The sequence below is a fragment of the Dermacentor albipictus genome, chromosome 9 (genome assembly GCF_038994185.2).
Source record: "Dermacentor albipictus isolate Rhodes 1998 colony chromosome 9, USDA_Dalb.pri_finalv2, whole genome shotgun sequence".
Classification (NCBI taxonomy): Eukaryota; Metazoa; Arthropoda; class Arachnida; order Ixodida; family Ixodidae; genus Dermacentor; species Dermacentor albipictus.
Genome location: NC_091829.1, coordinates 19,153,592 through 19,170,297, shown reverse-complemented (window position 1 = coordinate 19,170,297; position 16,706 = coordinate 19,153,592). Strand labels below are relative to the sequence as shown.

Here is a 16,706-nt window from a genome sequence, read left to right as displayed (position 1 = left end):
TACTTCTGCGCTCGCACGCGGAGGGTCTGTCAGGAAACTGCGTGGAGCTGCGTGTGTACGTTGGCACGGAAGAACAGGACGACGGCGAAGAAGAGACGCACTGAATGCAGACAGACGCGGCGAAAACCCGTTGGCCCCTGTGTTGCCGGCCGTTCCGGTATTGCCTTCGAGCGCTGTGGGCCAGACACCCAGCGATGCTCGGTTGTCCCTCATACGCGGGCTCTGTGCACCCCGCTCCTCACTTCTCCCCGCGAACCCATAAAAGCGGATGAATTCGACCGTCTTCCGAGGAGAGGGGGCGAAAGACTTCGGGAAATTGGATACTGCCGTCGAAAGGCGGGTGGGGTGGAAGTGGGCTTCATAAAACAGAATAATAGGCCTCTGCGCCACCTCCCCCCCAACCCCCTTCTTTCTGCGCGTTTCCCGTGGCTTGCGTATGCTTTGCGTACGCGAGCGTCATCTCTTTTGATAGAGGCGGTATTGCGTTTGCCCCCTTTTCCGGGTGCCTGGCCGCGGACCGACCCGCAGCGTTTATATCTCTCCGATGCTCGTGCGCGCGTTAAAAAAAAAAAGAAAAGAAAGAAAAAGGAAAAGGAGCCTTGTGGCTATGCCGCTAGAAAGTCTTCACCACCGCATATGCATTCGGCATTTTATGCACGACGGAAGGAAGGCATACGGTCGTGTGTTCGGCTTTTCCGCGAGGCTCTGTCTGAAGCTGGCCGATGAGCTGAAGAGGACGAGCGGAAGGCATGAATGAATATTAGTCTTAGAAACGCCGACCCGCCTGCGCGCGCTATCGTATTGCGCGCGTATTTGGCATGATTGGCCAGCCTATTTAATGCCTGTGCCTCGCCGCGTAGGGCCGAGGTACTCATTTCGGGAGGGAAATTCTAAATTGTTTTTCTTTTCCTTCCTCATCAATGCGGTCGGGTGGTTGAACTCGTTCTACCTTTTGTCACTGCTTTTGTTTAGCATGTGATATCTGGCCACGGATGATAAGCTGAAAGCCGATTGATATTTTGATGTGGGTATATCTGGTGGGTTTGGTTTACGAGGCGAGCGTCCCTAGCACGTGACGTGCGTGACGAGACATGCCGAATGAACATTAGATTTTTAGACTCCTATTACAACGGAAGGAATGGCCGATAAGGCGATAAGCAACGCGTACGAGAGCGCTGCTGAGCAGAACAGTTGCTGCCCTTACGAAAAGAAGTCCGGTTGTCGAAAAGTTTTCGCCAACGACATTCCTTGTTCGACAGTTGTTGACTACAGAAGAAATCTGGTGTGCTTTATTTTTCTAATTCGTTTTTATTCTGGAAGCCAGACTCAATCTGCCAGAATGTATGTTTCATTAGGCCTCGATAGCGCCAGAAGTGTTTGTTGTTACATTGACGGGGCAACTAGTGAATTCAAGGCGCAAATTTTGTAAAACTGCTGTTCCGCTAATAACAGCGAACAAAGCGTTTTTTTTTCTCTTTTTTTTTTCCAACGTGAGAGAAAAACGACAGTATAGGAATAAATGAGCTTGTATGTGTTAATCTCTGTGGTTGTGGTCCTCGTGCTTTGTGTTCCTGATAAGTCGCAATAAATACGTCAGAGGGCGTTGCGGGATGTTGGCAGGTGTGCAGAAAATAAAATAAGGCCTTGCCACCGGGTTCAGTGCGTCGTCTGCGACTGTCTCACAACACCTGGTTTCGTCTGAAACACCCCAAAACAAAAGACGATCTTTTCCTACTATGTTTCCTACAAAGAGAAACCAGTCACGTCGACGCGATACGAAGCAATACAACTGTGGGCATATTTCTCTATTGTGTTCGACGTCAATGTCTGGTCTGTCTTTTTTTTTTTAGCATAAGTCGTCACGAACGTCTGATTTACTGCCGGAAGTATGCCAGAAGCCCGTTAACAGAGCGTGCGGAGAGGAACGTTTCTGTTACTAGATCTTTCTTCCTGGAGCGCGTACGCTTCTCTTAAATAGGCTATAGGTATGTATGAAAACTAGTCATTCTATTCAGAAATAGTTACTTACGCAACACATTCCCCCCCAAAAAAGTGTAATGAATGTAAAACGTAGTTACTTTCTCGAGATATGAGCCCTTTTATAATGCTCCTGAGTCTTCTAATTGGGCTCCTTTCTGAATGGCCATGGCTGCACGTGAGAAACACGTCGATTGGAACGAATCGGCGCATGGCGTCTCAGTTCTGGGCAGCGGCATGTCTCGTCTGGTTGACTTCCTGCCTGGTGCTGCCCTCTATCCGTGGACGATCGCTCGTCGTTGACCACGCGAACAAGCGGTTCCTGAGGGATGGCAAGCCCTTCCAGTTCGTGGCCGGGGCCATGCACTACTTCCGCATCCCTCGCGCCTACTGGAAGGACAGACTACGCAAGGCGCGAATGGCGGGTCTGAACGCCGTCGACTTTTACGTCGAATGGAGCAGTCACGAGCCGGAACCGCTCGAGTACAACTTCGAAGGCATGTACGACGTCGTGGCGTTCCTCAACGAAGTCAAGAACGAGGGCCTGCTTGCCGTTCTGAGGCCAGGGCCTTACATATGCGCCGAAAGAGACAACGGTGGCTTTCCCTACTGGCTACTGAGAAAGCACCCAAAGATGAAGTACCGAAGCATGGATGTCAACTATCTCAACCTCACGGACAGATGGTACAACAAGCTCCTGCCCATGCTGGCGCCGCACTTGTACAAGAACGGTGGTCCCATCTTCGCCGTCCAGGTGGAAAACGAGTTTGGACACTACAAGCACTGCGACGTGAACTACATGGACCACGTGTTGTCTGCTCTGGAGAAGCACTTCGGACGTGACGTCATCTACTTTCGGAACGACTTTCCCGATGAGTTTTACTACACGTGCGACAAGGTTCGCGATATTTTGGTGGCCGGGAACTTCGACTACACTCAGGATCCCAAGAAGATGTTCGCGGTCATGGACTGGGCCCAGGTTCGTCCCTGTCCGTGGTTCGTTGCGGAGTACTACACGGGTTGGATGGACCACTGGACTTTCGATCGCTCCAACAAGAGCCACCTCGAGCTGGTCGACAAATTTAGAGACCTTCTGAAGATGGGGGCGTCCGTCACCATCTACATGTTTCACGGAGGTACCAGTTTCGGATTCAAATCCTCCATGAGCATGGACGCCCCCGTTGTGACGAGCTATGACTACGGCGCTCCGGTGGCCGAAGACGGCTCGTTGAGGCCCATGTACTACAAGTTTAGGGAGGTCATCAAGGACTTCCTGCCGCTTCCTAACGGTGAACCTCCCGGCGCAGCAAAGAAACTCAACTTCGGGGCAGTGAAGTTGAACCATTACATGGGCATGAACGACGCGCTGAACCACTTCAGCCAGAAAAACTGGCTGAACCGCAAGCAGTCCAAGTTTCCGCTCACATTCGAAGAGGTCGGACAGGACTACGGATTCGTCCTGTACACGGCGAATGTGAACGTGGACGTTCAGGGAAAAGGACGACTGCGGTTGCACGGCCTCCGTGACCGAGCGCACGTGTTCGTGCAGAACTCGAGGCACATCTTTTACAGCTTTCAGCCGGTCTCCGGTGGCCCGAAGACTGAGGGTGACATCCCCGTGAATAAGGGCGACAAGCTTGTGATTCTGGTGGAGAACATGGGAAGAGATCAAGTTGGCAACCGGAACCATGATCGCAAGGTGCGTGTAGAGACTGCCAGGTGTGACTGCGCGCTGTCACGCCTGACGTGTTTGCTGTGTCATGTTGCTTTCTCGTGCCTAGCCAAACTACTCGTGAAAGCGCAGCAGTTGAAAGTTGAATGTGTTATGGCCTTGGCTTACGCGTGAGAGCTAGTTCGAATTTTCGAGTCCCTGTGCATCTTAGTGCGAGTTAGCTGTCATGTGTGATTTCTTTGGGCCAAGCCATTCATATCGGTCGATAGCGGGATTTCATCCGAATAGGCTTGCCACTTGATGTATACTTGTCGAGGTAATAACGTGATCTGAGGTACACAGGTAGCATGTGCAGTTTTCCTTTAAGCTTCCCCGAGTACAGGGTCTCGCAAACCAGAATCTTCCGGTTGACCTCTCTGCCTTTCTGACCCCATTTATCTGTATCTTTACATATACGACTAGGTCGGATGGAGTAGAAGCTTTTTTTTGCTTTTCTGTTTTGACGCACAAAGAAGCGCGGTTTGGGGGGGGGGGGGGGGGGGCTGATGATGCTAACGCAAAACGAGCGTATGCTCGCGTACGAACTCCACGGAAATCGACTGGGTTTGAAACCCTCACCTTAATAAATCTGTGCTCATACTGCTGCCGCAGCACCGTTCGGGAATAACCAGGTTAAGATGATGTGTTTTGGTTTGTTCATAACGTATTTTTTTAAAAATAAAAACTCAAGGCTAACATCTTTATCTGCTTCTTTTCCACGCGACAAACCAAAGGGCTTGAAGAACGTTACGCTCAACGACAACCACGTAACGGACTGGACCATGGAGGTGGTTCCACTCACGAGAAGCCAGGACGTCACTGAGCTTCTGCGCATCGTCCGCAAGGAAGGCGATGGCAAGCTGCCGGGCTTCTTCGCGGGCAGCTTCACCCTTTCCGACAAGCAGGAGCCCCTGGACACCTTTCTGGACCCGACGGGTTGGGGCAGAGGTGTCGCTTACGTGAACGGCATCAACCTGGGCCGTTACTGGCCCATGGCCGGTCCCCAAGTGCGACTGTACCTTCCAGCTCCGTTCCTGGTGAAACATCCGCAGGAGAATAGGCTGATGCTGTTCGAAGTGGACCGTGTGCCGAACGACAGGAGTGTGAGGCTCGTCGATCAGCATTTGCTCGACGCGCAGGGAAATTTGCCTACGCCATGATTCCATGGCGCGATATGGAATGCCATCGTGCTGCATAAGGAGAGACAGAGATGTCGCGATTGGGCTTTACAAAGATCACCGGAACGCAGTTTAAAGGGAAACCACTGTCGCCGTGACGTTTTAGTCAACGTGAGAGCTTAAGGGTTACGGGCTCTTAGAGTAAGAACTCCCCCTTTCGGAGGAAAATACTCTTTATTGAAATTATTCATGCTTGTATCTTCTGATTCCATTGGCATAAACGTCAGTGAAGGAGAAATCCAGCGCTAAAATCGTTTTCAAGCACGCTTTTTTAGACCTCGCATGTTAAGACGACATCTTGCTGTGTAACGACCATATATACCTTGAATCAGCTGTTTAAAAGCTAGTCTTTCGTGAAATGATTCACACCATACCTTAAGTACGCTGTTTAAAGGCTAACCTTTCGTGAAATGATTCACACTTCTGTTCTTATCTGAGGAATTGGACCCTATTTCTAACCAATAACTCGAACAAGTGAATGGCAATGCCCCTCGAGAGAAGCGTCCACTGCGCTTCATTCAATTTTTTTTATTTCAAAAAATACATTTGGTAATGATAGCGTTCAATTGATTGGTCTAAGCACATTGCACTTGACCAACCACAGGAATTCTTGTGAAGAGTGTCTTGTTCAGTCGATGAGTGTCACTGTGCTCAACTTCGGAGAGTGGAGAAATAGCTTAAGAGTCGAGGATTGTTTAAGAATACGGGGTTAAGTTTATGCGAAGCCGCTTTAAGCACGTGCAACATCCTTGCTACAGGATTCACGTTGAACATTCGAGGACGCGTTCAGGCTAACAGTCCGAAAGGGTTAAAGTTCGGTTTGCCTGTGAGAGAGTGATGTACTTTTGGCAAACATTCGATTAAATTTTCGCGTTGGCGTTTCATCCGTAATGGCGCGAAAACACAACACTTTCAGGACTGACGATGTTTCAATAAAATTTCGTTATAGATTCCAGAAAAGTATCTTCCCAGTATTATAAAAAAAAAAGAATAAAACGTTGCCTTCACACATGCACCTCTGAGTACGCTACAGCTACACTCAAAAAGCAGTCGAAAAAGGTGAACTTTTTTTTTCTGCTACCTGGAAATGCTCTCTATTGGAATGCTCAATCGTTTTCCGTCAAGTAAACAAGTTTGAATCTCGCGCCCTCACTTTCGATGTATCATAACGCCATCCATTGCACGAATAAATCTTTCCTAATAACTCTGTCACGCTTTATAATTCATAACGCAGTGATGATTGTCTTCGCTAAGTGGTTGTTGCAATTTCTGTGAATTTCTACCACGACTGTTGATATCAGCAGCCGCCGCCAACATATATATTTCACTTTCAAATTATCAACCACTTGCGTCATCGGAAACGGTGGTTGTGGATGTTGGCACTCCAGCTGGCACCGCGCTTTAAGCTATGCCATGATTTATTCAACTCCTTAAACTAATGCAGATCAATGGGTCCCTAGCGTCGTACTCCCATGTCCAAAAGTAACTGACGATGGCTTACCGTGTTGTATCGTTGCCGAATTTTCGCCCCAAATAGCAAGTCTGCCATTGTTTCCGGTTAACTTTGGTAACTGTGTTATAAAGACGAAATAGCGATATCATTCTTCAGGTGATCAGTAATCGGTCTGAGAAAGCTAGCGGACAATTCCTTAAAATTTGAACACCCACCCATAACTGATGAATTTTCAGTCTTCTAGCAATAGTGAAAAGTAAGTATGAACCGTTTAGCAGGCATTCATTCCCCGTCTTGTCCTTCCTTCTTTTCCTTTTTTTTTTCTGATCGCGTTAACCATGGAACACATTTCAAATGAAAGAAAAAAGCCTCGATAAAGTCATCATATTTATAACTTATGGATAATAATGATAAATGTACACATGTGTCGCTCACGTTTTCGAATATCTCACTTAGAATTGGAAATATTAGATCTCACTTTTGTTGCCTATCAGGAATTATACGTGACATTAGCTTGTGCGCCATCGCAGCAGAAAAATTAAAGGAACACACAATAGAAACACAAGATAACGTTTATAACAACTTCTTTCAATGAGATTTCTATCTTAAGCCTCACGTCTGGCTTAATTTTATTTTCGTCAATGTCACGTTTGTTCCAGTTTTGTTTGATATCGGCTCTTGCCTATTCTTAGGAAGTTTTGGCTCGTTTTCTTCTCTCGGGAGGGCAGAGGGCATCTCGAATTCCCGATGCCTCTGCGTAATCGCATACAGAAAAAAAAACCAAATAAAGATAGCTACTTTTCCCGCCGACGTTCGCGTTTTTTCGAGACTCGACTCCCCGCGCCACAAACTGTCTACGACCCGAGTACGTCTCGTGTGGCGCGATGCGCGGCGTTCGAACAAAACGCGCGAAAGCAGCAGAGACGTACCGCAGTTCTGCGCGTATAACCCGTCGAAACATGTATAGCTTTGTTTGCTCGGTGAAGGAATCGTGGAATACCCGCCGTGGTTGCTCAGTGGCTATGGTGTCGGGCTGCTGAGCAGGAGGTCGCGGGATCGAATCCCTGCCATGGCGGCCGCATTTCGATGGAGGCGAAATGCGAGAACGCCCGTGTACTTAGATTTAGGTGCGCGTTAAAAGCAGGTGGTCGAAATTTCCGGAGTCCTCCACTACGGCGTGCCGCGTAATCAGAAAGTGGTTTTGGCACGTAAAACCCCATCATTCTTTTTTAAGGAATCACGGAATGTCATGTAAACGACTTCCTCATAGTGTCAAAGGAGAAGAAAAGTTCAGTGCTGCGAAGGTGTCGGCGCACTTCGTGTTAAATTATTGGCGCGGATTCGGCACGTCAACCTAGTTTACATCCCGGTAAACTGGGCCATTCTGTCTTTTTTTGAACGCCCTGTGGCCAGGGCATAAGTCTTCGGATGAGCCAGTCAACTTAGTGGCCCTGTAAGCGTGAGGCAAGTCATTTTCTTGACTTCGTCACTGTAAGGTTAGCCTGAGATAGACTTCCCTACCATACCACTTCGCCTTCGTGAAAAATAATCGAAACAGGATGACTTCTCTATCAACTGTGAAGCTTTCTGTATGCAAAAAAAAAAAAAAGATTGGTTTTCGATGTAGCTTTGTGCTACATTCGGGTGGATGACAATTCCACGATGATGACGATGATGATGATGATTATTTATTGGCATCCACATTGAAATGGGGCGGTGACAACTAGTCACCTAGCTTGCTTGATTCAATCAAGTATGCTATACATGTTTTTCATTCTGGTATTTTGTGTACATCTCCTTCATGATTTTATTTTTCTGCCTCAAAATTTCTCTCTTTTGTACCGCAGTCTGCACCTGTGACGGATCCGGTCGTTACAATTTCTTCCCAGCTTTTTTTCGCCACGAATACTCTAAAAGTCTCTTGCTTATCTTGACTGCTGACCGGTTGACGAATGCATCCACTTTAAATCCAAGTGCTTATGGATTTATCGCTGCTCTGACCCTCTTCATGACACTTGCGCCACCTTGCGCGATTACGCAGAGCTGGTTTGCCTACCGAAAGAAATGTTACGATGTGGCAATGCGGAATATAAGATACAGTAGAAGATACACATAGTACATTATGGGCATGCGACTAGTAGGTAGGCCTGTAAGGAGCCGTGAGCAGAGACTTCGACATTTTAGGTTAGGATGCAACATTAGCCCTCTCACTCTTTCCCCTTACCCTCAGAGACCAAGAAAGTTTGACTCACGTGACCTTCATTCAGTACTCTCGCTGCTCAAGGACGCTGGAGAAAAGGTGTCTAGGCAAGCGATTGTAATGCCCGGGCATGTGGCCCGTGGTTTCTCCTCAGATCCAACCGCATCGCGGCCGTTTCAGAAGGCCTGCGGGTAATGCGCGCGTAGTTGCGGTACATGCGACAACGGGAGCGAGGGGGGCGCCCGGAAGGGCCCGGAGCCCGCTGCATTCGCACGCGCAAAACATTTCGTATTACCGTCCGGAAAAGCGAATCCGAAACGACGACGACAACGACGACGTCGATGGCTTCGTCGCCGCCGCTGCCGTCTCGGATTACACCCCCCCCCCCCCCCCCGCCGTTCCGATAACATGCAAATTTCGGCCGGGGGCCACGCGACGGAGAACGGCACGAAAACAGCGCGGCCTCGCCCGGCAGTTGGCTCGCGTAACGCGAGCACCAAACTGCGCGCGTGCCACCCTCCTTCCGTTCGACCCCTCCGCCATCCGGGTGCCGTTTGTAAGCCGAACCCGAACCCCGGGCCAGAAGCGTTGTTTGGCTCCACGCGCCCACTCCAATTCCATGCATTGCTCCGAGAGCTTCGGCGGCGACGAGGCCCACGATGCTGCTCCGCTGGAGAAAGTAGGGCCGTATCAAAGCAGTGCTGACACCGTAAAGTCATATCGGAACAGGTGGTACTCATTTGTCCCTAGTATAACTTTACGTTCTAGGAAACGTTGAGATATAGAAGTGATGGCATGAAGAGTGAAGAAGGCGATTAAGAGGAACTTCGATTTCGTTGGTTCTACGCCATGTATAGTGTACAGAAAGAGCATACGCATTCCATTATTTAATACCTTGTCCGATATAAGTTGTAGCTCCAGGACGGCCCCGATATTTGGATAGCAAGGTTTTTTTGTAAATCGCAGTACGCGCAGGACGATGATTTCAGGCTATCGCGAAGCATCCTCAGTGCAGCCATGTGTCGCTGCTAACCCAGTAATAACGCCCGGATCTAATGGACCTACCCCCACTGAGCAATATCCCTGAAAGCTTCCGCAGTCCAGAATACACGTCTTCGCTTTTGCCCCACATCTCACTGGAATTGGCTCAAGGTCCTGGAAATACGCAACCTTGCACTCAGCAGAATGACAGGAGTGATGAAATGTGTACATTAAAACCAGTGAACACGAGTCTTTACTTTAGCACCCGCCAGAGAATGTGTTGTCCTAGGTTGAAAGGTCCCTTCATTGGTTCTACTCACGCTCTTTCCCACAAAGCATAGACCGTGGGTAGAAGGTTCCGTTGCAGGGCAGGCAATGGCAGGGAAGCGGGAGTCCCTCCCACGTCTTTACTTCCATTCAGCTCCTGGGCGTCTCTTTTGAAACTGCAACCTTGCGTGCTTCTAGCGCGTGTGGATGCCGCCGGCCTGGTATCGCGCTAACGTGAACGAAGTATATTCACGCATGTTTCCATCGCCTTTTCAACGAGGGAGGCAGTTTTCCGCAAATATGTTGCAACAATTGAATAATCGAGAAAGAAATAAAATGTGTGTGTCGCTGAAGTTGCGTGGAAGCACCGGAATGTCGTGGCTGGAGGCCAAACCGTGAACGTGGCTGTGTTGCGCGAAATGTTCGCCTCAACCGTGGTACTTTTTTTTTTTTTGAGTCAAACGGCGGCTTCGCGTTGTTTCGCAACTTCCATCGCGTTGCAATGAACTATGAAGCATCTGAGCCCCCAACCCTCCCCATCCCATCTTGCGCGCACGATCGCGGATCCCCGGAGCTTCGCCGGCTTGCTCAGGTTTCGCCTTTCTATGGTTCGAAGGGCGGCGGGGGTGTTTCATGCAATGCGCGCGTGCGGCTTCGAAATTGACGTTCGAAAAGAAATGCGGCGATTTGCAACTGTTTACGGCGTCGCGACTCCAGTTGCGTCTTTGGAAATCGAGGAACGGTGAAGCGTGGTAGGTTGGGTTGCGCGACTACGTCGTCGATAGACGCCAAGCAATCTGGAGACTCTGGTGTCATCTTAGTTGCGTTACTGAATCTTTATTGCTTGCTTCTCTGTCGCCTTTGGTTAGGAGTGGCCTTCACAAAGGCATACTCTACATTAATTGGAGTGACTGACAGTGCAGCATGCGAGGTCTGTGGCACCGAAGAAAACATCGACCACCTGCTGTGCCACTGTCCAAGATATGCCCTAGAGAGACAAGAACTTGCCAAAGCTTTCCAAAAACTGGACAATCGGCCACTTTCTGTGCAGGTGCTGCTGGAACACCGCCCCCATCACCCGTCGGCCCATAAAGCGGTGAAGGGACTTTTGTGTTTCTTAAGGACGACGGGTTTGTGCGACCACCTGTGACTATTAAGGCAATTTTTGTAAAACCACACGCGTCAGCGAACTTGCCGCAATTTCCTTCTTTCCTTCCCCCCTCTTTCTCCCTGTGATCTTTGCTTTCCCCTTTCCCATTCCCCCGGTGTAGGGTAGCCAAGCGGACGTTATTCTGGTTAACCTCCCTGCCTTCTTCTTTTCTCTTTCCTCCTTGCTTTCTGAGCGTGTTTATTTCACTCGATTCGGTTAGCACTGTTCCAGGACTTCGGGAACGCCGGCGTTCTGAAACGACTTCAGCACAAGGCTAAACCTCGGCCGGAATGGACTCCGTAGGCGGCGAGCGTTGTTGCTCGAGTCCAGTCCGTGCATGGCTAGACCTAGCTATCCCTCTCAGTACTTCGCACTCGGGCGACACTGACAATTTCGTCACGCTTACGTGTTGAAAAAAATTGGTAGCATAACCTCAGTCCTGATAATTAAGGAATTACGCGACTTTGCTTCTCTGTATTTAAGAGTTTGAAATAAGGTTCAGAGCTGCGCGTGAAAAGTTGTCCAGCGGTTTCCATCAGCGAAAAATTTTTTTTGTAGTTCAGATGAGTAAGTTTCAGAAAGTTGTAGAAGAACGTTGTACTACGTTGGTTGCGCAAACAAAACATCTTTGCATTGTAGTATTCACTGTTCGGCTCCATTCGCAGTTCTTGATGGACCGCCTGCCTCCATTATACCTCGCTATTTCTGATGTTTATAACAGAAATTTTGCTGGCTTCTTTGTACAGCAGAAAGTTGAACGAGGAAGTAGTTGTGCGGTAGAAGAGATTCCCTGCAATTTTCACCTTGATGGGATTCCAAAAAAAAAAGAAAGAAAGAAGAAGACCGACTTGGACGATTCCTTCAGCGACAATGACATCGGAGTGTACCAGAAAACATCGTAGCAGCAATCTCCTGTCTGTGAAAAGAGCACCATATTTTTTTCTTTGTCTGTTTTGGTGCCCTGCTTCTTCCTCAAATAATTGCGTTCTGGTGAACGCAATTATTTATTATGGTGAACGCCACGGGGAACTGGACAAGAACCCAGCGGTTAGAGGATGATTTGTTGGGTGGCATTAATACGGACACATAAAAACATATAGTTTAACGCATGAAAATAAAATATATATTATACTATTTGAACGGTAATCGTCATTGTGTGATAGTTCAGAGTGAATAGGTTGAATTGAATAAGTTCTGAACTTTTGACCGTTAAGGGCCCCGTGTCGCGGAAAATCTGGTGTTGGCGTCGGCGGCGTTGTCCGTTAGACAAAAATTCCTAACAATCCAACCCGAACCAGGCATGCCATCCGCGTAGCGCGTAGGCATTGCCGGGGGGGGGGGGGGTTATGGGAGGGGAGGAGGAGAACTGAAAGAACCATAAAGCTCGCCTTCGGGCATACTGTGCACCGCCAGCTTTTGCAGGGAAACATTGCGGTTATATAAGCTGCAGTTGCCGGGCAGCGTGGGAAACAGTCAGGGATCTTTGAATGCTATGGCGTTACATGTTGGGAAGAAGCTCTAGCTTGGGTGCTTCTATCTAAACACACGCAAAAGGAGAATTCGTTTTTCTCGCCGACCAGTGCACCAAATTTGACGAGGTTTGTTGCATTTAGAAGAAAAACTTTAAATCTAGTGACTGTTGGTTTCCTTGATTCCTCGTTGCTTCGCTAGTTACCTGAATTGTGATGCACGCTGGTGCGGCACATCGCATGGCATACGCAGACACCTCTTACTATTGTCACCTGAGTAGTGCCTTAATATACGAGCTCGTGAGATCAAGCCTAGACGTAGAACGATAACACGTTGCTGCTCGTACGTAGGTTACATGTCGACAACGTTCAGACTTGTCTCGCCTCTTATTTTTCATCGTTGGCGGAGCGACATCGGCTCAGGGCCCGTCGCCGTTTGATATTCCGGCTCCAGCATCATCATCATCATCATCATCATCATCATCATCATCATCTATTCATGTCCACTGCCAGGACGAAGGCTTCGCACAGCGATCCGCGATTACCCCTGTCTTACGCTAGCTGATTCCAACTTGCACCTGCATGTTACGGCGATATCTAAGCTTAAAGCTTACTAACGACAGACTAACAACTTTCCCTTTCACAAAAACGTTTCGACACTTCTCAGGAAAACGTGAAAACTTGCAACTCGTCGTCAACAGCACGTCCGGTGTGCACCTACCAACGCGGTCCCACATACCAGCATGACGGCATAATGTACCGGATGATTGACTGCGCTGTGATCACAAGATGGCGGCGCTCTCGATGAAATGGTCTATATTTACTTCGTCTATATTCGCCATGTTCACTTGGCTCCCGAGAATACTGCGAGCTACTGTGTAAACTGCATGTCCATGTCTGTCTGGTGTCTCTGTGTGCAGTTGACGTTGTCGATGCTTTCCACGTTGTTTTCCACCAACGATCTTATTCCCGGCGCATCCTCAATTCTGGGTATCTGCTATGTTTTAGACTTATCATTGTCAGGTATGCCTCTTTTGTGCTTATTCTCGACCGCGACAACGAAGGCATTGGCCGCAGAAACACCGCCACCTTGTCAAAAAAAAAAAAACAAAAAAAAAAACATTTTAACCGATGAACGTAATCTCATTCACCACCACAACAGTGTTGCCCGGTCTTGCCTCCGAGATACGTGCACAAATGTCGCTGCTCTCAGAGTCTGTAGGAAGCTCAAACCTTTCCCTTAATTGCCTGCAGCACTGCGAATGCTGGGCTTTAGCTCAGCGGTTGGCGCGCACGACTCCCAAGTGCACGAAATACTTCACTGGCACGGGGTCAAATCCCACTGCAAGTGGTTGTGGAGAAATTTTATTTCTCGTCGCTCTTGGGCATATGACGATGCTCAGTAAGACGAGGGGACCCGATGATAAAAAAAAAAGAATTGTGTATTGTCGATGACGACGAAGGTTATCGTCAGTGCAACAGAACGGAACGGACGGACTGGGCAGATGGACTGATAAGGTAAACCTAGTTTCGGGTGCTTGAATGCCGTCACAGTAAAGTATTCTTGGCGCATCCTCTATCACAGAAAATTATAAATTATCACTCCTTGAAGTCTGATAAGCGTTTTATTTGTCCGAAAACATACAAAGGGACGTCTCCTACGTCTAGCTATAACTCGAATGCACGCTTGTTATTTAGCATAATATACTGATGTTCTTTAGGTGCTCTTCTGCTTCTAGGACAGTGGACCGAAAGTTTCCACGACTCCGTAAAAGTGTTCAGGCCAAAGTGCATGCAAAATCATCTACGCTTCCAACATGATGACGCCATGTGTGACAGTTTCTTTATTGTAATTGCATTCCTCTCTTTTGTGAGTCAAATGGAAGTGTGTTGGGTACAACGGCCCTGTAAGGTCGCTCTGATTGTTCGGGCTCTTAAGTCTCACGAATCGGCCTCGTGCTTTGTGTATAGAGAGGGGGTTCACTTCCCCCCATGTCAGCGGGGCGACAGTTGCTGTGTTATGTGGGGTCACAGGCAACGCGCGGGGTTGGGTGACGCGTCGCGGCAGGTGCCAGGCGGGCGTGTGCCGATTCCTGGAAGTCAGTATTGTGCGCACGATGTTGGCAGTCCGCCGACGGGTCACACAGACCAGCCTTGAAACGAACCGCTGTACAAAAGGTATTGCGGGTCTGGCGCCCGAGTCCCTGACTAATTGGAGGCGCCGCCGAGGTTAAGAAGGACTTAGCAACTCTGACTCCGTGCCGCATGCAGTGAGCATGGACCTAATCCTCTACGCGTCCGGAACGTAATCGCCAGCCTTGTTGTTGGGTGCGACTGCCTGCGTGGTGTCTAAGACCAGCTTACCGTGCACGCTGTAGGAATGCGGTGCACACGTAAAGAGTGCATTCGCACGACGGCGTCTTGGAAACACGCACTCAAAGAACTTTGTCTTGTAGACAATAAGTTTGAAGGACAAGGAGGGTCATCCGTCTCCCAGACGGCCAAACTTTGAGTACAGCGGCACTCGTGGTGCCGGTGCCCCTGCTTCCGAGACATTTGCAGCCTAGACGCCGTTGGGATTTGAAACGGTCTAGCGATAACTTATTCGGGCCTGGCGTGTTTTGCTGAGCCGGTCACTCACTACGGAGAAATGAGAGGGCAACGGAGTTTTGGCGAAGAAGGAAAAGAGCTTTGTTTTCCAATATGTTTATTTTTAAGAGTAAGCCCATCCCTGTGGGTTGTGGCTTAACAAACGGTTGACTCTGATTGGCAACTGAACCTGTGGGACGGGCCAACGGCCCTACCGCCTTTTTTCTTTGTATATTTGGGCTATAAAAATCGGGACGACATGCTGTCCCTCAGACTTGGCTGAAATCAGGATTGCTGATAGATCAGTGAGCCTCCGTACTATGTACGTTAAAACGAGTCTGGGCTCTAACAGTCATTGAGACAGTAGAAGAGTGAGACTTTGTTTCTCAATTGTTCAAGTTTGTAATGTATTTGTTTTACCTGCCATGTATATAGAAAAGTTCACGTATAAATATTTCTTGTACATCTGACCTCATCGTTTCTTGCCTGCGTTTGATCAACAACTGCCGATCATCATCCGAGAAGCTTCAAGTTCCAACGGTGAAGCGAGGACGGAGAACGAACGAAACTTTACTGGCCCCGTATGTAGCACACCGTAATGCGCCCTCACTGTTTTTGACAACGCTCGTGTCGTCATCTGTTGAAACAAGCTTTATTGCGACAAATACACGGACACTCGAGAAGCGTTTTCGCTATCGCCACCGTGCTCTCAATGTATCGACGGTGCAGGCGTCGCCTGCGCGTGGAGGGGTAAAGGATTCCAAAAGAGAAGAAATTGTGGGGTTTTACGTGCCAAAACCACTTTCTGATTGTGAGGCACGCCGTAGTGGGGGACTCCGGAAATTTCGACCACCTGGGGTTCTTTCACGTGCACCTAAATCTAAGTACACGGGTGTTTTCGCATTTCGCCCCCATCGAAACGCGGCCGCCGTGGCCGGGATTCGATCCCGCGACCTCGTGCGCAGCAACCACGACCTCGACCTCGAGCAACCACGGCGGGTAGGAATCCAAAAGAAGGATCGAGCGCGACGCGCACTGGCATTTGGCCGCAAAAACGACGAAGCCCGCATATTGTTGCACCGTTGCGCTTTGCTCGTTCAGCTCGGCGCAGAAGCCAGTGCAGCTCATTTATGTCGTCTTCCGCTGCAGGCACGAGCGTTGCGAGCACATGCAGTAGTGTTCGCGCCGTGCGTGCAACTTTGTGCATGCACAGGGGTCTGAGCAGAGCAGACAGTGGACTTTGAGCTACAAGAGCCGACGGCTTTCCTACGCTCTCGTTTAGTGCATCGTGGAGGTTCGACGCCCACGAACGCCGCAGGGGGGCGCTCCTCGTCACGCGAGCGTTCTGAGACGCCTGGTTGCTGCTGAGGCGCTGTTTCCGTAGCGTGGATCCGGCTGCCTCGCTGTCACTTTCAGTGCCTCGAAGCTGGCTAGCTGCGCTCGATTATTTCCCTCTTTCGCCGGTTTTCGTTGTTGGCGGCACGTGGTCGATAGTGACAGTCGGCGGCCGATGTTCGATAGTCCGTAGTCGGATTTGCGATACAAAGGCTCCGAGGGAAAGGGTGCATGAACTCGCGCAACCGCGTTGCGGGGGAGAGGGGAAAGAGGGAGGGGGGTCTTTAAAGTACATGTTATCAGTCTCAATTTCTCTTCGGTGTCCCTTCAACGCATGAACTTCCCCGCACGCCATGTTTATCGTTCGGACAATACAAGATTGTGGAGCAACCGGCG

The 16,706-nt window shown here is 49.3% G+C and overlaps 2 protein-coding genes across 2 annotated transcripts in view; both read left to right on the top strand.

Moving 5' to 3' along the window:
- The window catches only part of LOC139049761 (latrophilin Cirl-like), a 1,359,947-nt gene that overhangs the window by 593,294 nt on the left and 749,947 nt on the right, over positions 1-16,706 (top strand). The gene's annotated exons all lie outside the window — the stretch shown is intronic.
- On the top strand, positions 1,943-5,336 carry LOC135917289 (beta-galactosidase-like). The gene is made up of 2 exons (XM_065450841.1): positions 1,943-3,676; positions 4,423-5,336. The coding sequence occupies exons 1-2, from the start codon at positions 2,090-2,092 to the stop codon at positions 4,846-4,848; spliced, it is 2,013 nt and encodes a 670-aa protein (XP_065306913.1). The 5' UTR covers positions 1,943-2,089; the 3' UTR covers positions 4,849-5,336.